General features: G+C 41.8%; 1 protein-coding gene across 2 annotated transcripts in view; it reads right to left on the bottom strand.

Annotated features, from left to right (window-relative positions):
• Positions 1 to 995: 995 nt before the first annotated feature.
• Positions 996 to 23,215, bottom strand: part of LOC139321471 (lethal(3)malignant brain tumor-like protein 4) — a 56,273-nt gene continuing 34,053 nt past the window's right edge. For both annotated transcript variants that reach the window (XM_070950199.1, XM_070950200.1), the window contains exons 14-20: positions 23,032 to 23,134; positions 20,910 to 21,074; positions 19,648 to 19,782; positions 18,782 to 18,846; positions 16,678 to 16,844; positions 12,815 to 12,877; positions 996 to 3,347 (exon numbers count right to left, since the gene is read on the bottom strand). In XM_070950199.1, the coding sequence (XP_070806300.1) occupies positions 3,219 to 3,347; positions 12,815 to 12,877; positions 16,678 to 16,844; positions 18,782 to 18,846; positions 19,648 to 19,782; positions 20,910 to 21,074; positions 23,032 to 23,134 (827 nt within the window). In that variant the 3' untranslated portion in view covers positions 996 to 3,218. The remainder of the gene's footprint in view (positions 3,348 to 12,814; positions 12,878 to 16,677; positions 16,845 to 18,781; positions 18,847 to 19,647; positions 19,783 to 20,909; positions 21,075 to 23,031; positions 23,135 to 23,215) is intronic.

The raw sequence follows: 23,215 nt of genomic DNA, 5'->3' as shown, positions 1-23,215 counted from the left end.
GATGAGAAGCAAAACGTCTTCAAGGAAGAAAAGAAAAAAGCAAAACAAAAAAAACAAACAAAAAGCAAGAAAGTCCAGTTGCCTCCTGAAAAAGCACCTTTGGAACTTGGCTTGACTACTGCAAAATAATAATAATAATAATAATAATAATAATAATAATAATAATAATAATAATAATAATAATAATAATAATAATAATAAATGAAGCATGGATTCTGGGAGTTCCATGTCTCGGAAGCAAGTTCACTACTGCTTTTGCAGATGCTCTTTTTCTAGTTTTTTTTTTTTCCTTAGTGGACTAAGTAGGTAATCAGGCTTAGATGTCCTCAAGGCAGAATTAGCTCTGAGTAGAGCTGAAGTAATACTGCACATGGCTGGGTATATGCTGATTTAAATGTAACCCCCTGGGGATATCAATTGTTCAAGTCAATCGACCTTGTGTGTGTGTGTGTGTGTGTGTTTCCTCAACTACTAACCCTTTCACTGACCAAGTGCTACAGGAGGGATAGGAGAAACGTGATAACCTGTTTTGTTAGTAACCATCATTTTCATCTCACAGGGCCATACACAACCACTAGACTAGACTATTCCTACGTTTAAAATCCTAATTAGCAAAACTATCCTAGAAGTCACTTTAGAGAAAAGAAACTCACTTATGAGGGTTCTGTTCAAAAAATACTGCTTTGTAAAAGGATTCTGAAAGATGTAACATTCTTAAACATTCTGCCCCAGTGGTTTTCTTTAAACAAATACAGCTAGAGAATATTAAAGAGGAAGACCTTATACAATTCTTCTCTCACATCACTTTAAAATTGCTTTTTAAGAATGTTCTCCTAGTAGAAGAGAAGCTATATAGTATGGCATATCAGCATCTTCTTGTTCAGTCTCTCAATCCTTCTCCTTAAGTGACCGGGCTTATATTCTTTTAATGATTTATATACAAATAGAAAGATACGAGACATATTGCCACTGCAGATTTATTCAATATTGTTCAGATTCAGCAGCCTGGATTGTGCAATATTTCCACATATTTTTTTGTGTCACCTTGATTTTAGGAAGGGAGTCTTACAAATTTGGGAAATCAGAAGCAGAGATAGCTGTGAAGAGGCAGTAACTCAAATGCCAACATCATCCCTGTTTTCTCTTTAAATTCATTTATAAGGCTGGTTTCATATTCACTTGTAAAGCCAACGACAAATTACCAAAAGTGCACTGCCGCCAACACACCGGAAAACATACATCCCTTGTTAGCTCATGCTTTAGAAAGGGATGAATGACACAGTAGGACGCCATCATTTCTATGGTACCCAAAAGCTTTTTTGAGACTGATGTTCACCCAGCCAACAAGTGGCATCACACAAAATAAATACAAGCCCTCATTTGATTAGTTCAAGAATTCCTGCTTGAAAAACATCAGGTCAATCAATGTACGTGTCCTAGGAAGAGCAGGTTATGTGCCATTAAGAAAGAATGCCTTGTTCCAAGTTATGCATAGGTGGTTAGTGAAAAAAAAAATCTGAATAGTATTAGATGTAAAGGATACTTACTCAGTCATCACTTGCACAAGAGTAATATCATGACAAACAAATCATTTTTTTTTTTTTCAAAATTGTGCTGTCCTTTTAGAAGACCATAGAAGACTTCTGACAGATTGGTCCATTTCCATGTTCTGTTGCTGCCTTACATTACAGTTTTCATTTTCTCATCCAACCAAATGGCTCTGCTCTATCAAAATCTCCCACAGAGTATCCTCTAGCACAGGGATCTCCAAACTTGGCAATTTACGGACTTCAATTCCCAGAATTCCTCAAGCCAGCATGAAATGTAAAATGTATTCCATCCAGCATGGATGGCTGGGGAATTCTGGGAGTTGAAGTCTACAAGTCTTCCAGTTGGCCAAGTTTGGAGACCCTGCTCTTGCAGAATATAAAATATTTGGATTTTGTTCTCAAGACTGAGAAAGCGATAGCAATGTTGGGATAAAACATTTCCACTCCCCCCCCCACCTTGTACTGTGGCACAAAAAGGCTTCCTTAGATCCATAGGTCATCGGAAGGACAAATTTGGAGACTTCTGACAACTGGCACTACTGCTATGCAGATGGAATATATTTTATATTTCAGCAAGACCTGAGAAACCCTTGACAAAAGCCCAACTGAAATGACAGGCAATGCTCTGTGGCCGGTATGCTTAGCTTTTTCTGACTTAAAATGAGAATATGCTCCAGCTAATATACCTGTTCATAAAACAACAGTACTTTCAAAAACAAAGAAATAGGGACTGTCAGTACTTGTTTTACAAAACCTCCCGTAAACCTTGCCAGAAACACATATCATGACAAAACTGGATGTGCCTCTTTATATATCTCATTCTACCTTGCACTGACCTGCAGGAAGATAGGAACTTTAAAAAAAAAAAAAACTAAACAAAACACATAGTCTCATAGTTTTGTTACTCTGATCCTATACTTAAATAGTTGGTCTACCTTCCAGTGGAACCATATCCAGTGGTCTTTATTTAACAGTTTTAATTTAATATTTTGAACTCTGAAATTGTGCAGTGTGCAAAACAGGCATAATAACCCGAAAAATTAATCTACTTGGAGATGGACCTCATTTCTCCAATTCATCAAATATTAATTGCCAATATTTAAATAGCTAAACAAGATACAAGGACAAGGTTTAAAACTAACCGGCTACCAACAAAGGACTTTGATGAGTAATTCATCTGCACTGCTTTAAAGTATCTCACTCTTTCCCTTACTCTCTCTTAAACCCAGTTGTAAGTTTAGAAGCACACCAATGGTGAGCCAGATTCTCTGTTAGGCACTACAATAGGTAAGTGAGTTTGCTTGAACTTAGCTTCCCATCAATAGAAATACTCAGGATTCCTCTTATAACTAGAGGCATCATCAAGATCTTTACAAAAGATCAATATAACCATATCCAAATTCAATTAGGAAAAATAATAATAATAAACATCTCTTCCTAGAAGGGAAGCCATCGCATCCGTTCCAAGCTGCCGACGGGACTGAATTTCAGAATGCTTTCAGAATTCTCTATCCACAACCATGTGAAATATGATCTGGCCGCTTTCTTTCCGAGCTTCCAATCAACTCAGTCTTTAGGAACAAACAGGAGATTGGGCGCTTTGCTGTCGAGCTGCACTTGGAGGTCCTTCACAGCTCTGTGCCCCTGGCCCAGAGGAAAATCTCTCCATCAGTCTTCTTCTGCTGTCTTAAACATGAGGATTGCATTATATATTTTCAGTGCAGGCCCCAGTTTGATGCTAAGGATTTTAACGATGTCTGACTGATTGAGGAGAAGAAAAGCTTCGCCGTCAATTTGCTGCAGAACAGAAAAAAAGAACAATGGAGTTAGTGTGTTGACTGAGGGAACCCAGCTCTTGTAACCTTAAAGTTAACAGCAAGCGAAGGGCACCAAGAACGACAATTGGTAGTTATGACTGACTGGTTCATATATTACAATAAGCCCTAATTTGGGAAGATGTTTTAAAAGATGAATTGAATCACTGGGGACCATAAACATCCTATGTTTGGAGTGACACACGAAGCTGCTTGCATCCTTAATATCTCCCTTTTCCACATTAATATCCTCAAATGTACTTCAACCCTTTTGATGATAAACCCTTTGCATAAATGGATTGCAGGATTCTTGGTAGAAAATATAGAAGTCTTTTGATTTGATTTGTTTTCTCTAAGTAAGTAGGAAAGTAATTCTAGGAAGAAACAATCCACATGACGAAGGACTTAGAAACCATTCTGATAATATTACACATGCTGCCCAAAGGACCGCAATTAGCACTTACAAAGTTGATTAGCATTATCTATGCATAATTGCCAAGAAGCTTTAGGTTAAGGTCATCACAACAGACAATGTTTGTACAGTCTCTAAAAATTCCAGAACACCTTGCTTGGATTATATCTCCTTCCTGTGATGTTAACTAATTTTGTCTCTCTTGTTCTGATATATAGCATTACTGTAGGAGAAAAGTAATGCCTTCTTTAAGGGCAAAATTTTACTCTGATCTTTTTGGGGGGCTAAAACTGCTAGACTAACTTCTACTTAAATTATATGGACAAATTCATCAGGTTTTTTTGCTGTTTTGGAAACTAGTCTCGGAAAAGACTGGATAGGAACATACCACAATAAACTATCTCATCTCTCTTCTTCAGTTCCTGCCCTTTAAAAAAATATCAGACACAGTAATCTTATTCATACTTCGTAGTTGTACACATATCGGTGTTGAGCCATGGCTTTGAAGCAAAGTTTTATGAAGCTTTGATTCTTGATTAAATAATGACCATTGTGCTAATGGCTTTACTGGAGCTTCCTATCCGAGGCTGCAAAATCAAAATGACCACTAAAGGGCAGCAAAGAGACACAGAAAGCTAGCTTTTTGCTGCCACCTCATGGTTATTTGATTTGTTTGCTTGGCAGAATATGTCCGGCCAGCCTGTGTGTTCTATTTTGGGAAGGCTCAATATTTATCATAATCCACTGGTTTATGGAAGGTTGGTTGTACTTATAATTATATTATAAATAATACAATACAGTCCATAATTATGAAGTACATTATAAACTACGTGAACTTCCTGCAGTTTATAGCTTTAAAATATAAATCTATAAAACACATTAAACACAGAGCACTAAAATGTGAAGGCAATAATCAGAAAATAAAACTGCAGACCCCCAAGTAGCTCTAGATTGACCAATTGGGAGCCTTGGATCTCTGCCACTTTCTCCAGGAAGTCCAAGTACTGAAAGCTCTTAATCACCATGACTATGGCTCCTCTGGTTAGTTTCAAATCTATTTCACCAACATTTACATTTCTTTCCCATTTCCTTTTCCTGCATGTGCCTCAAACCCTCAACATCGTCCATATCTCTCTGAACTCTTTATCATTACTTTATATTCCCATGTAAAACTTCACAATTCACTTCCTAACCACCAACATCTAACCACTCAGCCATAGGCTTACTACTGTATTGTACCATTTATGCAGATTAATGTCAATTCTAGAACTATCTTGGTTAGGATAAGGCTGCTGCTCACAGAAATGATTACAGAATACCTTTCTATAGTTTGCTTTTTTACGTTCCCAAGATTACATTATAACTTTGATGAAGGATAATTTGATCCAGCGGTTAAAGACACTGAGTTTGTCAGCTTGAGAGCTGGCAGCCCAGTTTGAGACCTGAGCAAGTAGATTAATAGGTACCACTTCAGTGGGAAGTAACAGTGGAAAATGTCTTCAGATAATGCTGGTTGCCTTGTTCAAGAATTAGACATGAGCACCGTGCCTTAGAGTTGGACATGACCGACAGGGAAATGTTTATCTTTTTAAATATGATCCTAACTGTTACATTATGACCCATATTGGTGGCAATGAGCTGAATTAACGCAGGCAATTAGCAATAATAGGACGGTAGAGAAATAGCTGGTTCTTTAGCTGTAACAGGTTCAATAGAATTTAGAATAACAGAATTGGAAGGGACCTTGGAGGTCTTCTAGTCCAACTTCCTACTTAGGCAGGAAACCCTACACCACTTCAGACAAATGGTTATCCAACATCTTCTTAAAACTTCCAGTGTTGGAGCATTCACAACTTCTGGAAACAAGTTGTTCCACTTATTAATTGTTCTAACTGTCAGAAAATTTCTCTTTAGTTCTAGGTTGCTTCTCTCCTTGATTAGTTTCCACCCGTTGCTTCTTGTCCTGCCTTCAGGTGCTTTGGAGAATAGCTTGACTCCCTCTTCTTTGTGGCAGCCCCTGAGATGTTGGAACACTGCTATCATATCATCCCCTGGTCCTTCTTTTCATTAAACTAGACATACCCAGTTCCTGCAACCGTTCTTCATATGTTATAGCCTCCAGTCCCCTAATCACCTTTGTTGCTCTTCTCTGCACTCTTTCTAGAGTCTCCGCATCTTTTTTACATTGTGGCGACCAAAACTGGATGCAGGATTCCAAGTGTGGCCTTACCAAGGAATTGTAAAGTGGTATTAACACTTCACGTGATCTTGGTTCTATCCCTCTGTTTATGCAGCCTAGAACTGTGTTGGCTTTTTGGGCAGCTGCTGGCTCATATTTAAATGATTGTCCCCTAGGGACTAGATTAGCCATGAAATTTATATAGAAGGGGTCTGTGCTAGTGCAATAGGCTATTTGGATGTCCCCAGATTTTACTACGATTATTATTTTTTTTGTGAGAGCCCTTCCAATCCATAACACACGTGATCTACTGTTTAATGCTGAAATGTAAACTTCTCTCAGTCCTGCAGATCCTAATCATGATAAATTATCATTGAGCTTAAGGAGAGCAGAGGATGGTTGGCTGGCCGAAAGAACTGTGATATATCAACATCTTCATTGTGGCACAGTGTAGGTTTGTTTATTTGAAACGAAAGAGCAGCAGAGAGATCAGCCAGATGAAAAGTCAGTTGACTTGAGGACAACAGATTTTTCAACGTGGCCACGAAGAGGTCATGGTCTTTATCAAATGACTCTGATTACCCACAAGGCATGACTGCCTAATTAGGTTATAACATAGCCTACCTAGTAAGGGCTGTGACCCATTTAGCAAAATATTAAGGAGAAATTATGTAATTTGCCTTGACCCAAATAGTAACAGAATAAGCACCGATTCTTATTAAAGGAACCGGCAGAATGGAGATAGAAAGCCATAACCCTTCAAACATCAAGAGCGTGGAGGAGAAAGCTCTCCAGAGGATGACTGGCTTTTGAAAAAGTATAGGAAAAGTAAATTGTTGGTACTCTGAAAACCTGGTGATCTTGGTTATAAATGAAATACATTTCATTTGGAACCTGGCGTTCCAGAAAACCAAATTACAACCACGTTAGAGGGAAAGAACAAGAAGCTACTTCTGGGGTATTTAGATGAAAACTGGAAAAAATATATCCATAAAGGAGAATATTTGTAGCTCAGGGTTGAACTGAGGGGTCCTTGGTGTTCTCTGAGCTTGCTTGTTTTCTTGCAGACGTTTCATTACCCTAAGTAGGAACATCATCAGTGCTAGTAAGGAGTGGTTTGTTCTCAGTTTATATTCTAATGGCTTGCATTGTCAGTGTTGGTGGAGATGGTCTTAGAGGTTCTTGGGCTGTTTACTGTTCACTTGATTGGAGGGTCCTTGATTGGGGTATTGTTTACTTACCCCAGGGGGCCTGGTGGCTCAGCAGACTGATAGCATTGTGATTAACACCAGCTGTCTGCAATTACTGTAAATTCGAATCTCACCAGGCTCAAGGTTGACTCAGCCTTCCATCCTTTCTAAGGTAGGTAAATTGAGGACCCAGTTTGTGGGGGCAATAAGCTGACTTTGTATAAATATACAAAAGTATGAAGGCTATTGCTTAACGCATTGTAAGCCGCCCTGAGTCTCCGGAGAAGGGCAGCTTATAAATCAAATTTAAAAAAAAAAACCTTGACTGTTGGTCTGATGTTAATCTTGGAGTTAATCTATGCTCATCTGGGTAGTGATTGCTGGAGGGGAGAGTTTTGGTCTTTTTATTCCCTTTTTTGGATATGAAGGGGAGGGGGAATATATGGGTATCTTGGCTTATTGCAATGCTTGGTACAAAATGGGCAGGTCTTCCAACTAAAAATCTAAACTTTGTAATATTATGTATATAGACCAGTGTGCAAATCTGGTATCCATACAGACAAAACAGGGGAACGAGAAGGAAGAAACTGCCTTCCCATTCTTTGCTTATCATACTTTTTGGTAATTATAGCAGCAAAACCGGGAAATTTAAAACTGATGATATGTGACTGAATTTTTAAAGCAGGTTCAACTAAAAACATATTTTAAGTATCTGACTCAAGACTCCCATCTGTATATTGCAATATGCTTTTCAGCTTAGATACGGAATTTCAAATAAATGTGAGTAGTCATTTTTAAATATATATATATATATATATATATAAATAACACTCAGCATTACAATCACTTTTCATTAGAGAAAAGAACAATGTTTCATAAAGCTACAGGATATGCTTAAGACTGCAAATTTAAAACACCCAAAATAATAGATCCTGCAAATGTATGTAAAGAAGATCAAACCTTTGCAAAGCTCTGGTTCTAATGTATGTTAAAAAAGGAAAACCATTATAGTATAATGTTTTTTTTTTTTTTTTTTTTTGTTCTCTTCTTTTCTGAAATGTATGGATAAAGGGGGATGTTATGATATTTATAATATTTTTAGTAAGTAAAGGTCAGTATTTTGAGGAGGGAGTAAGTAATCTGTTATGAATTAGGGGGTTTTTTTTGTTACGAAGAAGTCACAGGGGGGGATGGGTGGGGAGGGGGGGTTAGGGAGGGGGAGGGAGAGGGGGGGGGAAAAGGGGGGAAAAATTGTATTTGAAAACTTTTTCAATAAAAAAAAAAAAAAAAAAAAAAGGAAAACCAGACAAATAAAACAGATTCCATAAAACGGTACACAGGTGTTCCTTGACTTACAACCATTCATTTAGTAAATGTTCGAAGTTACAAAACCTCTGAAAAAAGCGACTGATGTCCGCTTTTCACATTATCACTGTTGTAGCATTCCCATGGTCACATGATCAAAATTCAGATGCTTTGCAACTGGCATGTACTTAGGACGGTTGCAGTGTCCCAGGGTCATGTGATCCCCTTTTGCGACCTTCTGACAAGCAAAGTCAATGGGGGAAGCCAGATTCACTTTACAACTGTGCTACTAACTTAACAGCTGCCATGATTCACTTAACAACTATGGCAAGGAAGGTCGTAAAATGGGGCAAAACACACCTAAAAACTGTCTCCCTTAGCAACAGACATTTTGGGTTCAATTGTGGTTGTAAGTGGGAGACTACCTGTAGTTAAATATCAAATTTCCTTATCCGCATTGGAATGTCTGCATTTATATCTTTTCAAAAACTACTTCATGTTCTTGCTTCTTGGTTCTAAAAGTGTAAAGGGTGCAATTCCCCAGAACATTTTTCGGATGGAATTGCACAGCAAGATGTGATTTTTGGGGCTTTGAGGCAGTAGTGGGATTCAAATTTTTTTACTACCGGTTCTGTGGGTGTGGCTTGGTGGGCGTGGCAGGGGAAGGATACTGTAAAATCTCCATTCCCTCCCCACTCCAGGGGAAGGTTACTGCAAAATCCCCATTTCCTCCCGATCAGCTGGGACTCGGGAGGCAGAGAATAGATGGGGGCAGGGCCAGTCAGAGGTGGTATTGACCGGTTCTCTAAACTACTCAAAATTTCTGCAACCGATTCTCCAGAACTGGTCAGAACCTGCTGAATACCACCTCTGCTTTGAGGGCAATAATGTGGAAAACCAGTATATTTAAATGGTATGCATCAGTCACCATGAGTGCAAAAAAACCCACCAAAAAACCGGTCACATATATCCACACAATACCCACCCACTTGTAATTTACAGGTAATCTTTGACACACGCCCACAATTGAATCCAAAGTTTCTTTTTTCCAAGTGAGATATTTGTTACCTAACTTTTGCTCCATTTTACGACCTTTCTTGCCACAATTGTTAAGCGAATCACTGCAGTTGTTAAGTTAGTCACACGGTTGTTAAGGTTAATCTGGTGACAAAAGGTGATTGTATGATCCCAGGACATTGCAGCTGTCATAAATGAGGAGTCAGTTGCCAAATGATCAGAAGATGCCACAATGGTCATCAGTGTGAAAAACCATCCTAAGTTGCTTTTTCGGTGACGTTGTAACTTTGAATGGTCACTAAATGAACTGTTGTAAGCCGAGGACCACTTGTATAATAGAACTGGAGAGGAGTGGAAAAAACCAGGTGCACAAAGAGCGTATCGGGCTCCTGAGTATGATTTCTTATAAAAGGACTATGCAGCAAACATGGTCCAGACACCAATCTGTCAAATCAACAATTTACAGTCTCAATTTATGTAGAGTTTATTGTTCCCATGAGTAAACTGAAAAAGTCTGGACATCTTGAGCTTAAATCCTCCATTATTTCTCCTGGCTCACTTCAGCTCCTCTCCTGCCCACCCCTCTCCCCAAATCTGGTCCTTTTAATGCAAATACTGTAATACAAACAATCAGCTTTCCTACTCTGCTAAGAAAATTCTTCTATTCTCAGTCTTTATTATACAGGCAATTTACAACTTCCATATATTCCTGTATTTTCCTAACTGATTCCTCTTACTACATGCATGAAAAAGCACTAACCTGCCCCACTAACTCCTAGGTAAAGGTTCCCCTCACATATATGTGCTAGTCATTCCTGTCTCTAGAGGGCAGTACTCATCTCCATTTCAAAGCTGAAGAGCCAGCGCTGTCTGAAGACATCTCCGTAGTCATGTGGCCGGCATGACTCAACGCGAAAGGCGCACGGAACGCTGTCACCTTCACACCAAAGGTGGTCCCTATTTTTCTACTTGCATTTATTACATGCTTTCGAACTGCTAGGTTGGCAGAAGGTGGGACAAGTAATGGGAGCTCACCCTGTTACGCAACACTAGGGAGTCGAACTCCCAACCTTTCGATCGACAAGCTCAGCATCTTAGCCACTGAGCCACCGCGTCCCCTTGATCCCAGCACTCCGGAGGCCCCCTTTTGGGCGCGGATGGCTTCTGCAGCACTCTGGTGACCAAAACAGGCCGCTGAGGGCACGTGCGCCCCCCCCACCCCATTTTTGCTAGCAGCCGGTCCTTTGCTATTTCCAGACCGAACCCGCGGGCCAGATCTAAGCACCCCTCGGGCCAGATCCGGCCCAGGGGTTTTGAGTTTGACAGCCCTGTTCTAGAAGGTCTGCAGGGTTTTTTTAAAAGTTGAAAGCAATGTGGGGACTGTGACCTCTTCACTAAGGCTCTCTTTGTCCCACTGCCATGCCCAAAGGACATAACAGACCTCTCCTTTTATGTACACTCCTTTTGTACTACATAGGCCCCCAAATTCTAATCATGCAGAGCTAATGTTGTAGAAAGTCCACCTTTCAATTTCTTTTCAACCTATGGACTATCAAGCCCTGCTATTTTAGAGACACTGCTTCAAAATACGACTTCATATAAAAAAAACCAAACTTATTCTCTGGCTAGGCCTCACTAGCAATTTTGCCCAATCCCTTTGGATTCTTTTTATCATTTTCACGAATTGTTTTTTTTCCTTCCGCTGTTGTCATTTAGGAAATAAAAATTAAAATTAAACTGAAAGCACCCCTACCTGCGGTGCCTAAAGTTATTTATTTAAACGTAATATGCTTGGGCAGCTCAATTGCTTCTAATGGGCTATTATAGCAGAGTTCAGCAGTTCTGTCATTTACATCTTAATCCAAGCCAAGTCTCTTTCTTAAAATAGATTTCATTCCAGTTCAACATTTTTAATAGGCTGATGAGAACGGCATCTACTTCATACAAGGTGTACAATGAGGTGTACTACAAACCCTATTTTTGCTTTCTGAAGCCTGATGTTCAGGATCTGGTTTTTACATACAAACACTTGTTTCCTTCTTATAAATTCTTCCCTGCTTTTATTAATTTATGTTTGAGTCCCCCTATGGGTTCAATTCCAAATAGCAAAATAGTTTGCAGATTAAGTCCAGCTTTGTACTAATAGCATTTGATTTGTTATTATAGCTGTTTATCCCGTAAATGCCTGTCTTCTCAATTTTTCTATACTACTGAGTGATAATCATGGATAACAGCCCTGCTTGGCTAGAAATGTTACGTTTTCGGCAATGCTCTACCACAGGGGTATCAAACTCAAATCCAGTAGGCTGGATCTGGCTCGCAAGGTTCTTAAATCTGGGCTGGAAGTAGCAAAGGACCGGCTCGCGGTACCTCTGGCAGCCAAAGGGGAGGGCTGTGCACGGCCCCCTGCCCCCCGTTTTCAGCCTGGACGGCCTCTTGCAGCACTTTGCCAGCCAAAACAGGGCATGGCGGGGGGGGGGGGGCAGGGTGCTGCAGGAGGCATCCGTCCTGTCTCTCTCTCCCACTCCTCATCCCCCCCCCCGCCGGCCCGACCAATGCTGATCTGGCCCTCGGAGAAATCCAGTTTGACAGCCCTGCTCTACTACAAGCCTATACAACAAAGCAAAGGATGCTTAAGTGATTACACTGCTATTACACTTCTACTGCTGTTTGTCAGCCACAGGCCTATCAGAGGGAGTTGTGTGCTTTTGTTTATTCCAATCCTATTGTCCCAGATGCCAGATTTTATTTACTAGGCTTTGTAAAGTCTTGGCTTCAGAACCAATTCCAAAGATAAGCAACTTGTTCTTCATCAACAGCCACGTCTGAGTAAACGACTCCTTTCTGAAACATAAACTCCTACCGTGGATATGAGCTGTGGATATGAGTCGCGGGGGCGCAGTGGTTAGAGTGCAGTACTGCAGGCTACTTCTGCTGACTGCCTGCAATCTGGCAGTTTGAATCTCACCAGGCTCAAAGTTGACTTAGCCTTCCATCCTTCTGAGGTGGGTAAAATGAGGGCCCAGATTGTTGGGGGGGCAATAGGCTGACTCTGTAAATCACTTAGAGAGGGCTGTAAAGCACTGTGAAGCGGTATATAAGTCTAAGTGCTATTGCTATTGCTACCTGCACCTCTTATTTTGATCATCTGGTTTTCCTTTTTATAGAACCTGATCTAATGAAACCCCCAAAAACATTTTCTAGTTCTTTTGGCATGGCCTCTAGAATTCGAACTGTGCCCATCCTGTAATTTGGTACAATTTTTAGTCTCCAATACCCTTCTTGAGATCATTCCTTCGGCACGAAGATTTTACGACTCTCCAGAAGCCTAAAGCAAGATAACTTACCTCTTGTCGAAAAAGTGCGGCCTGTTCTTTGCAACCGGGCAGACGCTGAACAAAGCCAGCCACCTAGAAAAGAATGTTAGAAATAAAAAACAAAAAATGTTACAAGGACAACCAGCGACTTGTCCATTTCGTTAGCTTGAGCAAAATATTGTAAGGGGTTTTCTTGGTCGAGAGAATCCTGTAGCTGATAAATAAAAAATGTTATTATACTTACTATGAAGTTGGCAGAAATTTGTAAAGGTTAGCTACATGGGACACAAGAACCCTGGCAGGTAGGCAGACGGGCCCAAAGACAGAGCCTAGACAGTGAGCCAAGTACAGTATTTCTGGCTCAGCCTGCATAGCTTAGCTATTCTGACCACACACTTCGGATAGCAGCAATGGAGCTAGTATTCTATTGGCCCCAGCAGGTTTGGTATGTTATCCCTTATAGCAGGGGTGTCAAACTGGATTTCTTCGGGGGCCAGATTAGCATTGTAGTTCTCCTCTGCAGGCTAGTTGGAGGTGGGGGGCGGGATGGACAGCCTCCTGCAGTACCCTGCTGGCCAAAATAGGACGTGGGGGTCCCCCTCCCCCTGTTTTGGCTGCCAGAGGCACCACAGACAGGTCCTTTGCTATTTCCAGGCTGGCCCCGTGGGTCAGATTTAAACATCTCGCGGGCCACATCTGGGTCGTGGCCCTTGAGTTTGACACCCCTGCCAGAGGTTGTATTCAGCAGGTTCTGACCAGTTCTGGAGAACTGGTAGCGGAAATTTTGAGTAGTTCGGAGAATGGGTAAATGCCACCTCTGACTGGCCCCACCCCCATCTATTCTCTGCCTCCCGAGTCCCAGCTGATTGGGAGGAAATGGGGATTTTACAGTATCCTTCCCCTGGAGTGGAGTGGGAACGGAGATTTTACAGTATCCTTCCCCTGCCACGCCCACCAAGTCATGTCATGCCCACCAAGCCACGCCCACAGAACCGGTAGTAAAAAGTTTGAATCCCACCACTGACCCTTGCCCTATAGGAATCATTCTGACCTAAACCAAATTCTCCTGAGTTATGACAGGCACAACATTCCTACCACAAATAGGATGAGGCGAGCCATTAATTGTCAAAACACCACACCACACCACATTTCTTTCCTTTCAAATTCTTGGTTGTGGGGTTGTGAACTTGGTGGTTATCTTGCAGACATTTCATTGCCAAACTAGATAACATTATCACTGCTCTTGGTGGTTATCTATTTTCTGGCTTCTGAGAAATCTATCTATTACAGATTCTTAATTATGTCCACTTGCAGTGTTCTTTTCAATTTCCTTGCAAAAGATTCTTCTCATTTTTTAAAAAGTTATTTCAAATTTCTTTTGGCACTCCGAAAGCAGATCTAATTCTAAGAAGTGGGGAAGATCTGCAATTTAACACTGATTTATTCATGATGATAATAGTGATGCTTAAACGTATGACCCAACTCAAGGCCCAGGGGCTGGATCCGGCCCGCGGGGTGTTTAGATCTGGCCCGCAGGGCTGCTCTGGAAACAGTGAAGGACTGGCCTGCAGTGCCTCTGCCGGTGAAAACGGAGCTTGGGAGGACCGCACAGAAGTCTTAGAAAGCTTTTTATGTAATAAATGTTCTTCACTGCCAATGCTCTATGTTTCCATCTCCTTTGAAGTAGAGGGGAATTTGTACGTAGGTTTACAAGTTGATTGCCCAGGGGACAAGAAACAGGCTGAACATTTATCATTGTGAAAATAAAGAGATTAGCTTAGTCCTAATAGGTAAGACAAGACAGTAACATTATGATGCATTTATCCAGTGGTGAAATCTGAACCAGTTTGCTACCGGTTTGCTGGCCGCACATGCGCACCAAGCATGCGCAGTACACACCAAAAGGAGGATTGGGAAGGTAAGTAGAACAGTGGGGGGGTGGGGGGATCAGATGTGGCGCACAATCTTGGTAACCTTTTTAAAAACTTTTTAAAAACATTTTTTACTATCGGTTTGGGCGAATAGGTAATAAAAAATGCTTTAAAAAAGTAAAAAAAAAAAAGGCTCGGATGATTACAGCTATGCCGGATGATTGTCCGAACCTTTTTTAAAACTTTTTTAAAGCATTTTTAAAATACCTATTTGCCTGAACCAGTAGTAAAAAAATGCTTAAAAAGTAAAAAAAAAAAAGTTCCGACGATTATGCCTCGCTCAGCTGATTGTCGAAACTTTTTCAAAACATTTTTTTACTACCGGTTCAGGTGAACCGGCCCGAACCGGTAGCATTTCATCCCTGCATTTATCTAAATAAAAGTATGCCCAGAAATGCAGCTTTGTTGTTCACGTACGTGTAAGATCTGTTGAACTCAACGGGAATAAATAAACGTGAATAGGATGAGTAAAATGTAGAAGGGTTTCAAGATATAAATCGAATTTCACTTATAGTTATCTCTCCTAGATCTCCGCGAACATCTACTTTAAAACTCAAAGCAACTATTCCAAACTTGCAACAGGTTTTGTCTATACTCAGAAGAGGCTGACATTAGACACTAGACAAAAGGACAGTTTTTTCCCAAATGCCCTCACTCTGCTTAACAACTAATTCCCACAACACTGTCAAATAATTTACTAAGACTGTATTACTATTATTCTTCTCTTCCTTACTAGTATCTATCTCTTCTCACTTATTACTATAGTCATGTTGCTTGTATCTTTCAATTTATATTATTTTTGTTTCCTAGTACGATTTGATAGCTTATTAGTAACCTTGACTATCACTAAGTGTTGTATCTTTTTATTCTCAATGAATGTATTTTATTCTCCTTATGTACACTGAGAGCATATACACCAAAGACAAATTCCTTGTGTGTCCAATCATACTTGGCCAATAAAGAATTATAGAATTCTATTCTATTATCTATTCTATTAACAGTGGCCAAGCAGCTCTGTTAGCAAAGCTGGGAGACACTGCCAAAAACCCTCTCAAAATAAAACCTTATGGTCTCTATGTAAACAGAGCCTGTTCACCCTCACTAATCCCTATCAGCAGCAACGTTGGTGGTGCCGGTTGGGGATGATGGGTGCTGCACATCTGCATGGTATGAAGTTGGGCCAGCTGGACTCAGGTCCTCCCTTCAAGAAGTTTGCATTATGCTTCTATAAAGTCAAAAAGTGATCTTTGGGTTCCTGAACTTCACCTTCCTTTCCCCAGCACAATTGCAAAGAGCTCCCAAATGGGTACTAGTTTGGTACTACCCACAATTTAATACCCAGCTGAAGTTGGATTTCCATCCACCCACGTGGCTATGCATAGCTCCCCCAACAGAACCATTCAGTACCATGTTTAATCCCTCACTCAGCCATTTCTAATCCCCACCAAAATGAAAAAGAAATGGACTGTGCGACATAGGTAAGAATGCACAGCTAAAGCCAGTCAGCTGGAAGGGAAAATACCACAATGTGTAGCCTGGCCCCCAAATTAAGCTTTCACTATAAAATGACAGCCTTGGCAGAACAAGCCTGTGTGTCAGCAATCCTTGTTACACTGTGGGGATGGTTTGTGACGCAGCCACGCAAGCATGCGCAGGGCCAATGGCAAGGGATAGTGAGTCAGCAGCCCAGAGAAGCACAGAAAAAGCTATTGTCAGTAGAGGCCCCCAAAGGGGCAGCTGCTTAACAAGGAGGGTTCACGGCAACATCCAGGATCAATATCTACCCATAGATTCCAGATCCTGGCTGGTTAAAAGTTCTGGCTGGGTTAACCCTCACTCCCAAATTTAACTACAGCTGCACAGCAGAGCAAGGAACAAAATTGCTGGCTGTAGGAGGTTAAGGATGAGAGAGAGAGAGAGAGAGAGGGAGGGAAGAAGGGAGAAAAGAAAAGCAGAACTTACCTCTTCCACGCTCCATTTGGCCACATTCTTAGCGGTGAGGCCCGAGACCTCCGGCAGCAGTTTGCAGTGCTGCTCCCAGCAGAGATGGAGACGGTGGGTCGGATTGGCAGACAGGGAAGGCATGAAGACAGACTGGTGTAGGGTCTGCTGCAGAGCAAAGGCGGTGTCTGGTAGGAGATCAGGGATGAAGGGGGGGGGAGGAAGGGAGAGAGAGAGAAAGAGAAGGAAGGAAGGAAAGAAAGAAAGAAAAATAAATCTGTTAATCCTGGTTCAGGTGCACTTTGGAAATCAAGAAATCACTTTTCTTCAGAACATCCCTCTCCCCACCCCACCCACCCCACAAAAAAAAGGGGGGAAGACCAGAACCCCAGTGCTGTTCTGGCGGCTGTTAGAGATGTCCTGATGCTAACACCGGAGGAGTTGCCAGCAATCTATTACCAGAGAGGAGGCGGCTGGGTGACTGCATCTTCAGCTGGAAATTAATGGCACCATTCCAGTTTATGGTCTGTTCCCAGCCGGCTAAGAGCACTCGGCATGCCAGATAATGACAAGGCACTGGCCGACTCCCAGGAGACAAGACTCCATGGTCAGGGAGCCTGGCAGCTTCATCCGGATGTTAGCATCGCTCCCCATAGGTGAAAGGACCGGAGATGCTAAGGAATGGAAAGCAGTTCGATCTTTTCTCCCTCTGCCCCTCCTTGCCCCTTCCCTCCGATGTGACGTACGTGAGATCATTTGGTTTTTGCTGTCTCATACTGCGGTAAGAACCAGGGGGCCTGACTCTGGGTAGAAAGAAGAAGAGGAGGAAGTGTTGATGAACACAGCATAGCAACCCTTCCTTGATTGACAATATTGGCTAATTAGGGTTTTGGCTTCTCCTCCTCCGCTTACAGATGAAAAGGAGCCAATATAACTGAACACTGGGACTTTTTTTTTTCTTTTCCAGGATGCGCTGATTGGAAACAGCTCTGGTGACATCTACTGGCAACAGGAAAGGATTGTTGCTTGCCCTTTCGCTCCTCTTAACGGTAAAGGTAAAGGTTCCCCTCGCACATATGTGCTAGTCGTTCCCGACTCTAGGGGGCGGTGCTCATCTCCATTTCAAAGCCGAAGAGCCAGCGCTGTCTGAAGGCGTCTCCATGGTCATGTGGCCGGCATGACTAAACGCCAAAGGCGCACGGAATGCTGCTACCTTCCCACCAAGGGTGGTCCCCTATTTTTCTACTTGCATTTTTTTACGTGCTTTCGAACTTCTAGGTTGGCAGAAGCTGAGACAAGTAATGGGAGCTCACCCTGTTACGCGACACTAGGGATTTCAACCGCTGAACTGCCGACCTTTCGACCGACAAGCTCAGCACCTTAGCCACTGAGCCACCGCGTCCCCTTCGCTCCTCTTAGCTTCACTCCTACCAATAGTTTTAAAATAATTCAGGTGTTTTAAAACAGGGGGGGGGGCTGTTTTTAAGCGATTCACACCTGGCCTGGCTCATAAAATGTTCATAATTTTGAATGTTCATTAAGCAACCAGTTGTAAGTTGAGGACTACCTGTATGCTGGTTGACAATTAGGCCTGGGTAACTTATCTCAATCAGAAGCACATTTGGGACAATTTAAAGATCAGGTGAAGAGATTACAAAGGGCGACGTGATGTGGAGGTTTAAAAAAGGAAAAAGGGGATGTGTTTCACTCAAGTCCAGAATTGGGAATTTTTTGGGAAGATGCTTGAAGTCGATTGGAATCTCTAAAAGAACCTCCCAGCGTTAAGAGCTACGAATACCCAGCAACATTTTATTATGGATCCCACTTTTTTGCTTCCCTACCCGAGACCAAGTTTTTAAAAATTTCCAATTCCTTTGTAAGGAAGACAAAATTCTCTGGGGACAGAATTTGTTTTTACTGATTGCTGGCAGAAACAGAGCACTTCCTCTCGGACAGATCTTCAAGACAACAGTGGCCCTTACAATTCAAGAAAGGAAGAAGCATCAAGGCAAACGTGAACTAAGGAGCAAAATAACGGGGTTCTAGTTATCATGGACATTATTCAATATTTAGAATCCATCAGCACAAGAATTCACAATAGCTTCAAATAGGCATTAACACCAACCTTTTTCCCCATCAGTCTCTTGCTTCACTAGCTGGAGCTTTATATAGCTATGCGAACAGCCAATCCTACAAAATCCAATTTTGGTGTTAACACAAGAAAGTATTACAGATTGTAAAAAAAAAAAAAAGAGAGAGAGTGAGTTTTTAGCCAGGGAGGTAGTACTGGTCGTCCTCGACTTACAATTTGGATGCTTGGCAATTGGCATGTGTTTATGACGGTTGCGGGGTACCGTGTTTCCCCGAAAATAAGACCCTGTCTTATATTTTTTTGAACCCTGAAATAAGCGCTTGGCCTTATTGCCATGCGCTCAAAAGCCGGATTGGTCTTATTATCAGGGAGTGTCTTATTTTGGGGGAAACAGGTTAGGTCCCAGAAGGCCCCAGTTTTGCTTCTGACCAGCAAAATCAATAGGGAAGCAGATTCACTTAACAACTTAAAAAGTGGTTCATTTAAGAAAGTTTGTAAAATTGTAATAAAACCATGGAAATGTTGGGCTCATTTGTGGTCGTAAATCAAAGGACTACCTGTATAACCATTAAAATATTTCCTGAAGATGGCACTTAAAAGACTTATCAGGGATATTGTGGCCTGCAGCTGCATTAAGGCTTATTTTAACCAGCATTTGAAATCAAAACAAGTACACAAAGGCATAGACATTTTGACAGGCTTCAGGACTGATGGAAGCAACCTGAATTTATTTCGAGATTGTTTGGCTATAAACCCATTGAATGCATTTGTGTCATTGAATGAATGAGTCCATGTATTTGAAAAATAAAGTCCCCTTCCAATCTGTAGCCCACCTATTTCCAAACCGTCTTCAAACTTAACTGCTTGACAGGTTGGGCTAACTGAAACATTTTGCTTACCCTTTTGCTTTGATTTTAGTAATAGTAGGTGTTTCCCCTTCGGCCCAGTCTTTCTCTTGGCTGGTCTCAGACTGTTCAGAAAAACTATGAACGCTGCTTCTCCCTGACCTCTCTCCTTCTTGCGTGGATGACTTTCTGATAAGAAAAATATGCATTCTATATAGATCCATCCATATCTGTCACTTCCAAACCATCTATCTATCTAGGGAACTGGACCCAGGAGAGTTTCATGCACACGGCTAGATTGATAAGGTCTGGCTCAGATGTCAGTCTCATCTCATTAAGTTCTTTGCCTCATTCAGTTCTCTTGTATTTGGGAGTATAAGACATACCTTTTTAAAGGGGGGGGAATTTAGGTGCATCTTATACACCGAATGTAGCCCCGCCCACCCATTGGCCCCTACCCTTTGGCCTCTGCCTCCCAGCAGTTTACCTCCTTGCAGCAAGCAGCAAGAAGAAACAGTTTGCTTCAGCACAGCCGAATTAGCACAAGTTGATTGGATCAGCCACCTGACTCTCAGCTGTTTTTCTGCTTGCTGCAAGGAGGTAAATTGCTGGAGCAGATTTTTTTTTTCTTGTGCAAATCAAGCTATGCTGAAAACGAAAATGAAAGTAAAGCAGGCTGTTTGCTGCAACGAGGCAAAATTGCTGGGAGGCAGAGGCAGATTTCTTTTTCTTTGGTTTTCCTCACCAAAAAAGGTAGGTGTGTCTTATAGTCCGGAGCGTCTTATACTCCGAAAAATACGGTAACTATACTGGAATAAACATTCCACCATACAACAAAGTCTGAACTCTACAGACTTTACACCAATGGTTCTTAACCCTTTCCTCACCCCGGACCCCTTTTAAATATGGCCACAGACCTTGGCCACGGATCCACAAGGCTTAACTCAAGATTTAAATCATAACATTTCTTCAAGCCTTCAAGAACCCTCTGTGATGACAACACGCCCCACCCCCCCCAGTGGTCTGCGGGGTTGAGAACCATTGCTTTGCACCATTTCAATTTACCCAGCTAGACTTGTATTGTACACTTCCTACCAAATGCCAGAGAAGCACAGTGCTGCAAACAAACAAACAAAAAATCTAGCTCAAAGGCATGCAAAGTTTTGCCAAACTTTACGAACCAAATTTACAGACACGAGAGAATAAAAGCCAGCAAAATGGCAAAAAAAATCTTTTGCAGTAGTCAGACCAAATAAAACCTTAATAAAACATGACCAATGGTAAAATAGGTTTTAGGATGCAATCTACAGCTTCACCTGGACTGTGGAGAATCTTCTTGCAAATCTGTAAGTTGTGCTGAAATGTCAGATTTCTTGGGTTTGAGAGCACCGCTGCCAAGTGATGGTTTTTCTCCACCAAGGCGATCCTGTAACAAGCCCTCTCGGGTGCGACTGGTTTCGGAATAAGGGCAGCCAATTAACCTACATCAAAAGCAAAACAATGTTTCCATTGCAAAAAATATGATTCATTTTTTTTTAACAGAAGGCTACCTTAAATAAACAAGCTAGGATATAACACATCAGCCCTGCAAGAGTAAAATAATGGTAGGGATTGGTAAGCAAATGGAGCTTGGGAAGGAAATCGAATTGTTTACTAAATGAGAAATTCTATAGAGAGAAGGATATTTCAGACCTAGTGAGCAGAAAACAAAACAAATGCTCCTTAGGAAAGCTGAGAATCTGGCTGAGCTGAGAGCAACGTTAAATAAAAGCAAAACCTTGCACGGAAATAGAGCATCAAAAGGTCTAGCTAGAGGCAGCATGCAGGAAGAGTTAAGAGAAGAATGATTTAACCAAAGGCTTTGAATAAATGTAGGAAGGAAGGGGCAGGAGAATAAAACAGTAGACTCTGGCTTTCTCTTCTTCATAGCCATCAGCAAAGTTTTCCATGCTGAAAATAACATAATTAACATAATTCAAGTTTCTCTAGGCAGATCTCTATCATTTATATCAGAGGTCTGCAACCTTAAACACTCAAAGAGCCATTTGGACCCTTTTCCCGCAGGAAACACACACACACACACACACACACCCCAGGAGTCACAAAACCTGGGTGAGTGTGGCCAACTCGATGTCACTCACTCCCACCCAGTCACATGACCCCCCAGCCATACCTACCCAGCCACAAAACCATTCTCTCTATGCCTCCCTCTCCCCCTCTCCCTGTATTCCCCTCTCTCTCACCCTCTATCTCTCTCCCCCTCTCCCCTATCCTTCTCAAGTGAGCGGCCGCCTGCCCCATTCACGCCTTTCCTGCACTTTGGCACTCGCTTGAGGAGGGTCTTCCCGAGCGTGTGCATGCTCCCGGCTCAGCCATAGCCAGCCAGAGGGTCACGAGAGGAGGGTCGCCCAAAGGGAAGTCTCCGCTGCGGCTGGCGATCGTTCCTTATTTCCAAAAATATCCAAAAAAGAAATAAAAGGGTTGAGGGGCGGGGCCAACCAGTGATGGGAGCCGCAGCAGAGGGCCCAAAGAGCCGCATGTGGCTCCGGAGCTGCGGGTTGCCAACACTCAATTTATATACTCATCCATGCGACCAGATTTCTACTGGACCTTTTTTAAAAATTGCTTCACAGATCTTGGTGTGCTCTCTCTCTCTCTCTCTCTACACACACACATACACACACTACATACACAGACAAGATCTGGAATCCCAAAGATGCTTTTTCAGGAGGCAACTGGATTTTCTTGTTGTTGTTGTTTTTGAAGACGTTTCGCTTCTCATCCAAGAAGCTTCTTCAGCTCTGACAGGATAGTGGGGAATGGAAGGATTTATATTCCTTGCAGAAGGAATATAATATAGAAGATTCTTGGATGAGAAGCGAAAGGTCTTCAAAGAAAAAAATAACAAGAAAGTCCAGTTGCCTCCTGAAAAAGCACCTTTGGGACAACCATGACTTTGGATGACTGAGAATCTCTACAGACTTCAAGATCTGGAACATAGATTCTGCCCCTATTATTCTGATGTATCATCATCAGAGAAGAATCCATGACACACAACTTCTTCTCTAAAGCAAGGAGCAAATTCTCTATTAAATTTGGCTAGATGTGGAAAGCAAGGGAAAACATAGGATATTGTTTTGAGCCATTCCAGCTTTTCCCCACCTCCTGGAATAAATATGAGAAGATCAACTTTGGGACTTTAAATGTTTAGAGCTCACAAATAATCACGTGAATCTCCCTAACAGATGTTGATACTGCTTTTCTATCATGCTAGTTATTTGCCTGGCAGTCGAGGGACGCCAAATACAAAGCACAAGAGGGAGCTACAACACAACACTTTAGAACTAAGATCCACATTTGTATTTACAGTTGACTGAAGCGGTGTGTGGTTTTTAAATACAGGAAAAAGCTGCTGCATAACTCTCAGGAAATACATACGTGTAATGAGTTCCGTATCTGGGTCCCCTGACATGACCCAATCCCTGACAACCAGGAGTAGGGCATACTTGTCCTGCTGGCATTGATGCTGCATTGGAAGTCCCTAGAAAAACAAAGCCAGTTCAGGAGTAAACCTTGTTTCCATCTTTTTCCAAATTACAAGATCTGGAGATGTGGGGTGGGA

The sequence above is a fragment of the Pituophis catenifer genome, unplaced genomic scaffold (genome assembly GCF_029215685.1).
Source record: "Pituophis catenifer annectens isolate HBS135680 unplaced genomic scaffold, rPitCat1.0.hap2 SCAF_9, whole genome shotgun sequence".
NCBI lineage: Eukaryota > Metazoa > Chordata > Lepidosauria > Squamata > Colubridae > Pituophis > Pituophis catenifer.
This window is presented reverse-complemented; position numbering and strand designations above follow the sequence as displayed.